Here is a 12,841-nt window from a genome sequence, read left to right as displayed (position 1 = left end):
GTATTATGCAGGAATGGGTCTGCATGTATAACTGTAGGTTATGCATGACATTTGATGCATGTTTTGCATTGGACAGCTACCAACATCAGATGGGATGACATCTGTTCCCCTCCATTGGTGAAGTTTGGGGGAGGGTGGTGCTGAGGGTCTTTAGGATGATGGTTTTCTTTGTCGGGGTAACCTCCAAAACATTAAGAAAGGGAGCACGTCTTCTAAGAGTCCTATCTCCGCTTATAAAACAGAGAATCGACTCTTCCTAACCTCTGAGAAAAATGGCCACTCAACGGCCAATATTCAACATGTTGTGAAGATACCCCTGTCTGCTGGGGAAGAGTTGAGCTCCATTTAATTAGCAGAGCTGAGCTCTTCCCCAGCACAGGGAAGACATCTTCACAGTATATTGAATGGGAACCGTTGGTACCCAAGTCACTTCTCTCTCTCTTCATTTCCTGTACAACACAATGTACAGTATGTCTTCCCACTGAGTTTCTCTGCATGGTCATTTCATGGCAGTGTAGTGGGAGAGTGAAGACATTACCAATACATTTACAACAGTAGTATACGCTGGTACATTACATAAGGAAGGGCCTGCTCCAAAGAGCTTACAATCTAAGATATATTCAAAGATGTGATTTTGCACATAAATATAATATTTTATTTACTACATATAGTAGCGTTGCACCCCATGCAATTTTGAACACAGAGGTTTTCAGACATGTCTCTGCTCCGTAGATATTACAATGCAATAATTAGAGCCTAAGACACCAATAAAGGCCCATATTTGTTAAGCAATGCTATTCCTTATGGCCTAGTCACTTATTTACTATTTGCTTCCGGCACCAGAATGTGTATTATGGAGTAGCCAGGTGCAAGGGTATTCAGCACCCTAGGTGAAACTTTGGCCATGCTCCACCCCCTCCCCCCCCACTCCCTTTGGATTTTTTTTAAACATTACACAGCAGCACCTCTCTCGCACCCCTCCTCCTCCTTTCTCACCTCCTTCTCTTACCCCCATTGCCCCTCCTACTACCCCTTTTACTCATCCTCTTCTCACCCCCTTATCCTCCTGCTCTTCTCTCACCCACTCCTCTTCTCAGATCCCTTTCTCCTCCTCCTCTTCTCTCACCCCCTCCTCCTCTTCCTCTCATCCCCTCCTCCTCCTCCATCCCCTTCTCCTCCTCTATCCCTTTCTCCTCCTCCTCACCCCCCTCCTCCTCTCACCCCCTCCTCTTCTCACCCCCTCCTCTTCTCTCACCCTCCTCCTCTCATCACCCTCCTCCTCTCTCATCCCCCTCCTCTTCTCTCTCCCACTTAATGCCTACCAGTGGTCTGCGGAGGACACAGGTAGAGACGGTCAGCGGTAGAGACGGGAGTGTAAGACATAGGACCGTGGGAGAGGAAGACGGAGGACCGCAGGAGTGGCGCAGGGCAGCAGAGGAGAAGGAAGGCTGGGAGGACCTGCGCTGTACCAGCGGCAGACACCAGTAGTCAGTTGGACGGTTGGGGCGTTCTCCTCTCGGCCATCCTTCTCCTCTGTCGCTCTGCTCCTGTGGTCCTCCATCTTCCTCTTCCATGACCGCCTCTGCAGCTGCCCTGCTCCATGCCACCACCCGTTGTCCGTCTTCCTCCTTGACTCCCGCCGCCCCCCAAAATGTGCCGCTCTAGGCGACCACCTAAGTTGCCTAGTGGTTGCACCGGCCCTGGGAGTAGCAGCACTTAGTAAATATAGCACAAAGTGTCTTGCCTAAAATCACAATGGGCTTCAAAGTGGTTTCACCCTCTTTAAAAGCGGTGATTTGACTTTATGCAGTATATATCTCTGTGCAGTGCCACATACAGTATACATAAATGTCTTTCCACCATTTTTCTCTGTTTTATAAGTAGAGAAGTTGGGCAAGAAAAAAAATACAACAATGGCACGGGACAATAAAGCTTGATTCTGGAGATGCCCTCTTATAATAAGTTGAGGGGTTGACTCTGTGGGAGTTTTTAACCACAGGCCTACCATTATGGGGAGCCCATGTGAGTTTGGGGGTGCCTGTCCCACGCTGACCACACTGATTGACTCTGTGTGCTTGTTCTGCGTAGAGGGAATAAAGGAAAAGATCTGAATACCATCAAGTCTCTGCGGGTCCTGCGCGTTTTGCGGCCTCTGAAAACCATCAAACGGCTGCCAAAGTTGAAGGTTGGAGACCCCTTTATTTCTTGTGTTCTTCCCTTTTACCTCCCTCCTATTTCCCCCTTCTAATGACCCGATCTCATTGCATCTCCTCTGTGCCCTGCTCTGTCTTTATTTTCTCCCTTCTTTTTACACCTCCCTCCTCCCCATCTCTTCTACATTTTCCTTCCCACTTCCTTACTTTTTTTTTTAACTTTTCTCTCTTTTTCATCTTCTCTCTCTTTCTCCTTTTTCTGTTCTGTTCAAATTCTCCCTTGTTCGTCCTCCTTTTCCTCCCATCTCTCTTCAACCATATCCTCTCTGTCCACGCAGACACACTCACCATAACACTCTTCTACTGTCTTCTCTGTACGTTCTCCTTAATTACCACTGCTCTTTGGGGCAGGGACCCCCTTTCCTATTGTCACTGTCATGTCTGAAGCGCTTATTCCCACTATGTGTTATATCAGGGGTGCGCAAACTGGGGGGTTCGCCCCCCAGGGGGGGGAGTGAGATTTTTCAGGTGGGGGCGCGGCGGTGGCAGAGGCCCTGCGCTCTTCCACAAGGCACTTAAATGAAATGCCGGGGGATCGCGTGAGGCCTCTGCAACTTCCCTTACCTTGTCTCTGGCGATGTGTCGCCATGGCAATGCGGCGTCATGTGACGTCACGTTGCCATGGCAAGGTGACCCCGTAGCGTCATTTGACGCCGGAGACATGGTATGGAGGGGGGCGTGAGCAGGGGGGTAGTGCAAACGGGGGTGCAGGGGGGAAAGTTTGCACACCCCTGTATTATATTATAATGTCACGTATATTACTGCTGTGAAGCGCTATGTACCTGGATGCCGCTATATAAATAAAGATATACATACATACACCTCTTACTCTCTCTCTCTTTTTTTTTCTGTCCACCAGGCGGTGTTTGACTGTGTAGTAAACTCTCTGAAGAATGTCCTGAACATCCTCATAGTTTACATGCTATTCATGTTCATCTTCGCTGTTGTGGCCGTCCAGCTCTTCAAGGGCAGATTCTTCTACTGCACAGATGAGTCCAAAGATTTGGAGAAGGACTGCAGGTGTGTGCGTGGGCTACAGCTGTATGAGACAGCCTTAGGAATACGGTGCTTGATAGGCACTTCTACTGGAACATGAGCAGTGTGGCTGGTCACTGCTGAGCTCAGAGTTCTGGGTACTGCTGGAATTTGGCCGAGCGATGTGGATGCCGTTTGCTATTGATTATTTCTTCTGTGTTCAGGGGGGAGTATCTTAACTATGAAAATGATGACGTGAGAGCTCAAGCCCGACAATGGAAGAAATATGAATTTCACTACGACAATGTACTGTGGGCTCTGCTGACCCTGTTCACGGTGTCCACTGGGGAAGGGTGGCCAAAGTGAGTATACATCTCCCTGCTCACCGGACAACACGTCCCTTTCCTTGCTGTTGCATGTGCTTGTTTCCTTACACCTTGGCTTGTTCCCCTGCTTCTTCCCTTCAACTACCAAACCAATAGCAAATCTTCACTCTTACCTTACGAAGCCATCCAGTTCCTTATTGTGCTTAGAGTACCCTTCTTTGTTTTTCACCTTTCTGTCTCGAAGCAGGTTAATACACTGAACACAAGTTAATACACGTTGTAGTCGGTTGCTATCAAAATAAAGGAAGTCTGTGAACGGTGTGCTGCAAAGTTGTTCTCAAATAAGGGCTCCGGTTGGGTACTTGGTTTGGTAATTACAGAACCATTCTTGGGGTGTCCTGTAAATGTGAGAGACCCTATTTCTGTTGCAGTGTCCTTAAACACTCAGTGGATGCCACGTACGAGGATCAGGGCCCCACTCCCGGCTTCAGAATGGAGATGTCGATCTTCTATGTGGTGTATTTTGTGGTCTTCCCTTTCTTCTTTGTCAACATCTTCGTGGCTCTGATCATCATCACGTTTCAGGAGCAAGGGGACAAGGTCATGTCGGAGTGCAGCCTGGAAAAGAATGAGGTGAGAAGCTGACAGGTAGGGAGAAGGACTTTTATAGATTGAGACATGCCACAGCAACTGTGCAGCCTGTATGACCTCATCCTCATCTGCCCACATACTATCATACTAAATATGTCTTCAAGAGGCTGCATATCCCAGATGAGCAGCTCGGGAAGAGCAAGGGTTTTCTTGTAACATACAGTACCTGAGAATTACAAAGGAAATGCAGGCATTATCTGTCAAACACACTAAATGCCAAATGAGTCACAGAGTAGCATACACAACAGGGGTTGTGTGAATAGTTACTTTAGAGTCTTGTGCCCCTACCCAATATGCTTTGAAGCCTTCTTCCCTGTGCTTGGGACTGTTTCAAGTGAGCTGAACTCAAATATTTCTGATTAAGAGGATGGCTTCTTCACAACATTGGATTAGGACCTGTGTATGTGGGAAAAACGTTGTTTTAGCCATTACCTAATGTAAAGAGAGAGATTCTTATTCTGCTTATGTCATCCTGCAGTATGGCGAGTATAGATTGTAATCACCGAACTACTCAGATATGGAGCTTGTGTCATCATGCACATTCTGCTTGAGTCCATCATTGTCCATGGTTTTACTTTTACAGAGGGCCTGCATAGACTTTGTCATCAGTGCCAGACCGCTAACTCGTTACATGCCCCAGAACCGCCAGTCCTTCCAGTACAAGATGTGGCGATTTGTTGTGTCACCTCCCTTTGAGTATTTCATCATGGCGATGATTGCACTTAATACCATTGTGCTGATGATGAAGGTAAGAACTGCTCTCCTTCTTCACCTTGTGTTGATGAATAGCTTGAATTTATCTCAAAGACGAGTCTGGACGCAGTTGACAATCATGCTACTGATGTATAGCCTCTATTCCTTTAGGCTTTTCATGTCTCTGTGTTATCATGTTCTCTATATACACGAAGCTATCATATGCTGTATATATAACTTTTGATGTCATCACACCTTTTTAATATACTCATGAGATGAGATTCTGTATATACAACTCTTCACCTCTTTTACCATCATTCACGCTGATCTTCTCACCTTATTTCACTGTACTTTTTTCCCCTTTGCGTCTTGCCTTCACTTGTAGTTCTATGGCGCTTCTATGACATATGAGGATATGCTGAAATGTCTGAACATCATCTTCACGTCCATGTTTTCTATGGAATGTATCCTGAAAATCATTGCGTTTGGCGTGCTGGTAAGAAACTTTGTGATTCTGCGGCTACTAACTAAAATCACTGACTCAGAATAAAACTAGGCCAGGTCTAATTGAGCCTAGGATTAACTAATACCGGTAATAAAATTAGGATGAACTGACCTAAAGACTAAAAACTAAAATAGGATAATTGACCCCAGAACTGAAATTAGAAACGGCTAAATGTAAAACTACCTTTAACTGATCATATGATGAAACTATAACGGGACAAAGATAATAATTATTTTATATAGCACTGAAGGCGCTTTACAATTCCAGGATAGGGAATCACTGACAACTAAAGTAAGGCCTAACATCAACATGGAGCAGATGTAAAAGTAAAACACAACTTTGTGAATAATCGTTTCTTGCCCTACATATGACACTTAAAGCTGCAGTCCAAGCAATATCCTACGTGTGTGTGTGTTTTTCTTTTTTTAAAGAAATCAGTTCTGTACGATGAGAAAATACTTGTAGCATTTAAAAGAATAAACAATTTTAAAGAAATTTTGAATGTATTCTAATGTAACAAGCATTGTTCCTATAGCAAAAAGAAAAACGTGATGTCCTCCGGTGCGTAGACTCAGCCCATCAATGGTGGATATGTGGAAGATACAAGGGAAAAACAATGTAATAATACTTGTGCAAGATTGGTTCCAAAATGTCCACTTTGGTATACAGAGCCCCAAATTACAATCTCAGTGGATAATTGGCGCCATGTAATATAGCACCTAGGGGCGTCTTCTGTCACTTCCCCTACACCAATTATGTGGGTTAAATGGTAGGTTGGCAACGCCACAAATAAATGGAGGTGTTCTTATAATTTCCCAAAAATGATAGACGCAATCTCACTTAATTAGTGATAGTAAGTATCTTAGGGGCGTCCTCCTGTGCTTGATGTACACCACCAGAATGTTGTTTGCTATATTAATTCTGTTGTTTGCTATATTCATTGGTTATCCAATAAGCAGAGTTGGGGATGTTCTTAATTGCCCCAAAAAGGAAGAGCTCGGCTTGAAAAAATTAAAAAAAAATCATAAAAAATGCAAATGTATTAAAAGACTGGTAAAAATAGTTACACTCACAGCCACTTTCTGTCGTTGCGCAACCGAATATCAATTACAGCCACAAGGCTGTTCAGATCTCCCTTCTTCCTAATCTTTACTTAGCTGGAGTCTCTGGGGTCTGTATTATCCAGTTTCCTCCATTCCTGATGCCTAGGCTCGGACGTTCCTCTAAGTCAGCGGTGCGCAAACTGTGGGGCGCGACCCCCAGGGGGGGCGCAAGACTACCGACGGGGGGCGCGGGGTTTACAGAGGCCCCGCGCGCTTCCCGAAGGCACTTAAATTAAGTGCCGGGGGAGCTGCAGGGCCTCTGCAAACCTAACTTACCGTGGCTCCGGCGGCTTCCTCCTGCGTCACCATGGCAACGCGGCGTCAAAATGACGCTGCGAGGTCATGTGACGTCACGTTGCTGTGGCAACGTGACGTCATTACACCGGAGCGCGGGTAAGTTGTGGTTGGGGGGGCGCGGGAGTGAGGGGACAGCCGGCAGGGGGGCGCAGGGAAAAAAGTTTGCGCCCCCCTGCTCTAAGTTGTCCTGTGGCTGGGATTGCGTCACCTTATATTTCCTTCCCCAGCTCGTGCACCGCTGAGGGCGGGCGGATAGGCGGCTGTCTCCTTCGGAAGGTTTCGCGTCAGCGCTAAGTTGGTATTGGACGCGGGGCTAGGCAGGCAGACTTGGATTCATTGCGTCTTCTCAAAAGTATGGTGGCATGTGAGGATCAATCCTACCCGTTTCGCAGTCACGCTTCCTCAGGGATATCCCTCATATCCCTGAGGAAGCGTGACTGTGAAATGCATAGTCTGTCTGCCCAACCAATCGATACCAATTTAGCGCTGACGTGAACCCTTCCGAAGGAGACCGCTGCCGATTTGACCGCCCTCAGCTGTGCACGAGCTGGGGAAGGAGAGATAAGGTGACGCAATCCCAGCCACAGGAGAACTTGGAGGAACGGCAGGACCAGCAATTTTTATGTTTTTTCTTCTATTTCTTCAAGCCTAGCTCTTCCTTTTTTGGGGGTAATTAAGAACATCCCCAACTCTGCTTATTGGAATAACCAATTTATATAGCAAACAACATTCTGGTGCTGAACATCAAGCACAGGAGGACGCCCCTAAGATACTTACTATCACTTATTAAGTGAGATTGCGTCTATCATTTTTGGGAAATTATAAGAACACCTCCATTTATTTGTGGTGTAGCCAACCTACCATTTAACCCACATAGTTGGTGTAGGGGAAGTGACAGAAGACGCCCCTAGGTGCTATATTACATGGCGCCAATTATCCATTGAGATTGTAATTTGGGGCTCTGTATACCAAAGTGGACATTTTGGAACCAATCTTGCACAAGTATTATTACATTGTTTTTCCCTTGTATCTTCCACATATCCACTCTTGATGGGCTGACTCTACGCACCGGAGGACATCACTTTTTCCTTTTGCTTCTACTTTGGAGGGACGTGGAACTCGCTCTTTTTGGACTCTGGCAGCGGGACTTAAGTATCAATCTGGACTTTTATTTCTTATGCAGGACTGTCTACAAATCACCACTGGGACTTACACTTTTAAATTGTATTTTTATATACACTTAATAATTGTTTTTTGCCACTAATTCACTATTATATGAGTTAGTGTTTGGCGCTACATATCTCTCTTCGTTCCTATAGCAACCATTTACAATGTCACATCCCCTTCCCCTTCTGAAACAGCATCACCTTTTTGAGCCCTGCCCGCTCTAGCAGTGAACCGATTGAATCTAGTGCCTGCTTGGCCACGTGATCTTCCTCACAGAACTTTGGCTGTCAGTGCAGCAGAAGAGGACCCAAGATGCATTTAGTGAACCCCAAGCCGAATCTTCGCCAATCGATCACATGAGAACGTATCGATTTGGCGACTTAGCTAATCACTTGTCAGTGTGTAGATTGTAATGATGCACATATTGAATAAAAATTATTATTATTATTTTTTTAACGACATCTTGAACTGCATCTTAAATATATGTATAAAGAAACATAGAAACAATATAGATCTATATGGCAGAAAAGGTTCTTTTGGATCACATCTGCCCATTTCCCTTATTGCTACACAAACAGATCTATGCAGAACCCAAAACCTTTTCCTGAAACCTCCCCTTCTGGGGCTCACTTGTGTCAGTTCCAAGCACTTTTTTAATTCATAGAGGGTTATTTATTAAAGTGCAGTAGTGCCAAGCATTCACTACTATATGGAGACTCTCATTGACGTGTATAGGAGTTTCAGTGTGATTACCGCCTCATAAAGTGTATTGGACGACTTCTGGAAGGCTGTCCCACGCTTCTTCTACTGTACTCTTTTACAAAGTCTTCAGTGACCAACATTTAAACCTATCAGTCACTTACTTAATGTGGTCTGATCTGGTACTGCATTTGTAATATGTAAATGTGGTGATTAAACCTGTGACCTTGGTGTTAGCTTCACGCATATATAATACGTCATCTGTCTCTTCCTTTATCTCTGACTTCTACCATTTCTTCTGCAGAACTATTTCAGAGATGCCTGGAATGTCTTTGATTTTGTCACAGTGTTGGGAAGTATTACTGATATTTTAGTAACGGAGATAGCGGTAAGTAAAACACGGCTCAGCTGAGCTTATTTATAGTAAATGGTAAAGTTACAGCCACACAACTGCCCATGTCAGGGAAAGCTTAAGCATTGGCTCCTCTACACAGACTACTGCAAATCCCAGAGATGGAACCACATGTAAGACCTCTGGTGGGAAAGTGGGTGTGCCAATTTGTTTTGGTGGGAGTGAATTAGCAAAGCATTACTTATTTAGAATTCACAGCACTATGCATCTCATAGCTCCAGTTCTGCTTAATTCTCTACTCTTCCTCCAGCAACAACAAAAGCCAACTTATGTCCCCAATTTGAATCATCTGTGGTCACAGCTGTTTTGCTCTGCAGCCTTTAAATATCCCTCAATGAGCCTGAGAATAGGACGAAAAACCTTTATTTCTGTTGTTCTGCTGAGAAGTTTTGCTATGAATCGAGGACTCAGGCTTTGCTGTTTGAATATTAAAAACTCTTGCAACATACAGTAAATGTGATGTGAAAACAATCAGCCCATTCCCCTTGTAGTTTGTGAAAATGATAACTGTGGTCATACTAGATCCTGTTCCATTAGACTAAAGGCTCTAAAATTCAGAGGTTTGATTCTCCAGCCTTTTGATGACTCATATTTTGGCTTTCTATGGCTGGATAGTTAGTTTCTTTGTGAAGCAGTGCAGATAACAATATCTATTATATTAACATTTGGCGATCAAAGTTACGTTGAACGATAAAGCCACACTTGCATCAAATTTAAATATATATCATCTCTTATTCATAATGGTTAAATATAAGGTGGTAAAAGAGGCAACTCCCTGATGTTCCTACCTAATGACAAAGTCTTGCTTTTTTTGTATGTGCTGGTAACTCTGCAAGGTCTTTTTGGAGACAAGAGTAACTATCTTCTGTGTAGGTCTTTGAGAGGTGAAACCTCGTTACTAAACAGTGCTAAGAAGTAAGACACCTTACTGCCCATTCACTTTACCGATTAATAAATATGGCCCCTTAGTAGATTAGATGGGAAGAGCGACTAAAGTTACCACCTGGTTCTAGATGACTTAAGTGAACAAAGGGTTTTTGTCTTTGTTTTGGAACAGTAGTTTTAAAGTCTGATCTGAATCAGGGTTCTTTTGGAGCCCAGTTTTGTTTTATATTGGAGCCATGACTTTAGCTAGTGTTAGAGATAATCACAAAAAGAGAGATAGGTCAGCACAGTGACAGCTATCCGCAATGCTACTTACATGATCTCCTTGACTAAGAAGGAGGTCAAAGGGAGTAGTGAGCTGTGGTTTGAATAGGAATACATTCTACTGGCTCTTCTTTTCACGGGCTTGGATTAATTGGTTAAAACAGAAATGTGGGATTTGTTTCTTTACCGGATAAAAGGATTAATGTTTCTTCCCCCCCCCCTTCATTTGATTTATTGTCCTGTAATTTGCATTGTCGATTACAAATGCAAATAACGACCGATTCCATACATATCCATCAAAATCCCATTCATTCAAGAAAATATTAGCTGATCCTGTATTTAAAGCATCCAGCTCTATGAATTCTGATCTTTGTAGCCACCTTTACAGTGCTAAACAGCCCCAAAGTAAGTCCCCCCCATGCCTCCTACTCTTCCAATAATAAAGGAACCAAGAGCAACTATGTCTACAAAGACCAGAAGATTGTGGGGCAGATGTTTTAAGAAATGAATACAAAATCAGTTGTGGAGTGATATCATTTTCCAATGTGGACCCATGTAGAATGTGTTTAATTCCTCTTGATTTGCATTCTCTTGCTCATGCATACGTTTACTGTTTAATCTGAGAAGGGGAAATAGAGCTACTTGAGGTTGATGGGAATGTTGTAATAAGGGGATTCTAAATTAAATTATTTGTAGAAGGATTTTCTGAAGCAGCAGTGACATCCCTGGTCCTGTGTATGTTTCAGATTTGCCACATTTGCACATAAAAGCACTGCAGCAGGTGGGCTACCATTGTTGTTCTCTTGGCAACCAGCCTCCTGCAGTGCGCCACCTTTGGCAATCTTAAACGGCAAAGATGTAAAGAAGGGAAACGTAATTTACTTGTCTTAAGCTCTGTTCCTGTTTAATTATTTTAATCCATATTTTTTGTGTGTGTATGTGTTTGGTCTTTGTGGTTTTTTTATTTCCCTTTTTTTATTTGTTTCACGACTTGCCGACCCATGCTACCCAATCAACATACAATGCGGGAAACCAAATCCAAACCAAAACCCTCTGTCTCTGTATGTTGTATTACCTGCAACACCTGTGTACTGTGTGCCACCAACCCCACCCATGACAACATCACATCTAGGACACGGTTGGTTCTGTTACAATTTTTCCAAGACTTAGCTTTTTTTGCTGATTTCTTTGTCCCTTTTTTTCTTTGCTTGTTTTTGGATGGGGGAACATGGAAGGTGTTTGAGGGGGGGAGGTGCTGAGCTATCCATCCCACATGGGCAATTATGCTGCAAGTGAGACCTCATCTTTCTGGCACCGCAGATCTTAGTCAAGAGTTCGGGATAAAATAACGGTGTGTGTGTGTAAGTGATAATGATGTGTACACATCACACACAATGGCTTGTCTACAAGTGTGCTCCTGTCTGTACATCTTTCAACAGCCAAAGGATTAAAGAGTGACTTACATGTATGTATGGATCACACACCGTGGGTTCCTTACAAGAACGCACATGCCTGTGCTCATATTTCTAACTCGTTTCTTTCACATTTGCAGACAGTTATTACATTACAAAAATGTTAATTGTTTAAACACCGTGAAAGAGAGGCTTAGACAAGCATTCAGCAATGTTTTGTACCTTAAGGTAAACTACAAGCAGACAAGGGCAGACAGCATGATGGGCAAATAAAATCGGACATTCTCTGAGCTCTTAAAGTGAACCCAAGTAAGGGAAGGGAAGGAGATGGGCCAGTTGGCCAATGGGAAATCATCTAAATCCAGGGTTGGCATCTGAATTCATGTCAACAGTAAATGTTGAGCCACCCCTGTTTTTTTTATTCTTTTTGTAAAACAATATGGGATTTGCAGCTATTTGGAAATAAAAAAGTATTTAATTCTAGAATTTCTCAAAAGCGAGGAAATTAGGGGTCCATTAGAGTGCCCTCACACAAAGAAATATAGGCTAGACCAGCAGTGCTCAACTCCAGTCCTCAAGCCTCCTCCTCGCCCCCAACAGGTCAGGTTTTCAGGATATCCCTGCTTCAGCACAGGTGGCTCAATCAGAGGCTCAGTCTGACTGAGCCTCTGATTGAGCCACCAGTGCTGAAGCAGGGACCGAATGAGCGCCACCTGTGCCGAAGCTAGGAAATCCTGAAAACCTGACCGGTAGGGGGTGGGGGGGGGGGGGGGGCTTGAGGACTGCAGTTGAGCACCCCTGAGTTAGACAATAGAGTCAAGTCTCTCAGCCAGACCTGAGCACATAGTTGTAGCGTTCAAGGACACAGAGACTGAGCTTTGCATATAAAGGAATTATCACTATACCAGGCTGATTAAGATCACTCGGATTAACCCTTTGCTGCTAGAGAGGCTGTGGGCAACTAAATTCAATCTTGGTCAATGATTCCCAGGTAGGGGAAGTGAGCTTGAAATCAGAGAGCATAAGGATGGCTCAGCACACACCTCCCCCCAAACATATCCCAAGCCTGAATATCTGTTTCACTATGGGGTTAAGGAACGGAAGTCACTGCGTGCTGTTTTATATCAGTGCCAGACACTGAGTAAACAAGGTACATCTTTGCTGTTTTCGGTCCATCAAGCTCAGTCAATAAAAGTTGCTGTGATGAAGGACAGTGGACAGACCAAAGTACAAAACTGT

General features: G+C 44.1%; 1 protein-coding gene across 1 annotated transcript in view; it reads left to right on the top strand.

Moving 5' to 3' along the window:
• The window catches only part of CACNA1B (calcium voltage-gated channel subunit alpha1 B), a 196,777-nt gene that overhangs the window by 137,179 nt on the left and 46,757 nt on the right, over window positions 1–12,841 (top strand). Inside the window, exons 24-30 of the mRNA XM_075579527.1 lie at window positions 2,089–2,185; window positions 3,073–3,233; window positions 3,413–3,550; window positions 3,946–4,147; window positions 4,749–4,913; window positions 5,244–5,354; window positions 8,934–9,017. Of these exons, the coding sequence (XP_075435642.1) occupies window positions 2,089–2,185; window positions 3,073–3,233; window positions 3,413–3,550; window positions 3,946–4,147; window positions 4,749–4,913; window positions 5,244–5,354; window positions 8,934–9,017 (958 nt within the window). The remainder of the gene's footprint in view (window positions 1–2,088; window positions 2,186–3,072; window positions 3,234–3,412; window positions 3,551–3,945; window positions 4,148–4,748; window positions 4,914–5,243; window positions 5,355–8,933; window positions 9,018–12,841) is intronic.

This window comes from Ascaphus truei, chromosome 21, assembly GCF_040206685.1.
Source record: "Ascaphus truei isolate aAscTru1 chromosome 21, aAscTru1.hap1, whole genome shotgun sequence".
Taxonomy (NCBI): domain Eukaryota; kingdom Metazoa; phylum Chordata; class Amphibia; order Anura; family Ascaphidae; genus Ascaphus; species Ascaphus truei.
Note: the sequence above shows the minus strand (reverse complement) of the source record. Positions and strands in the feature narration are given on the sequence as shown.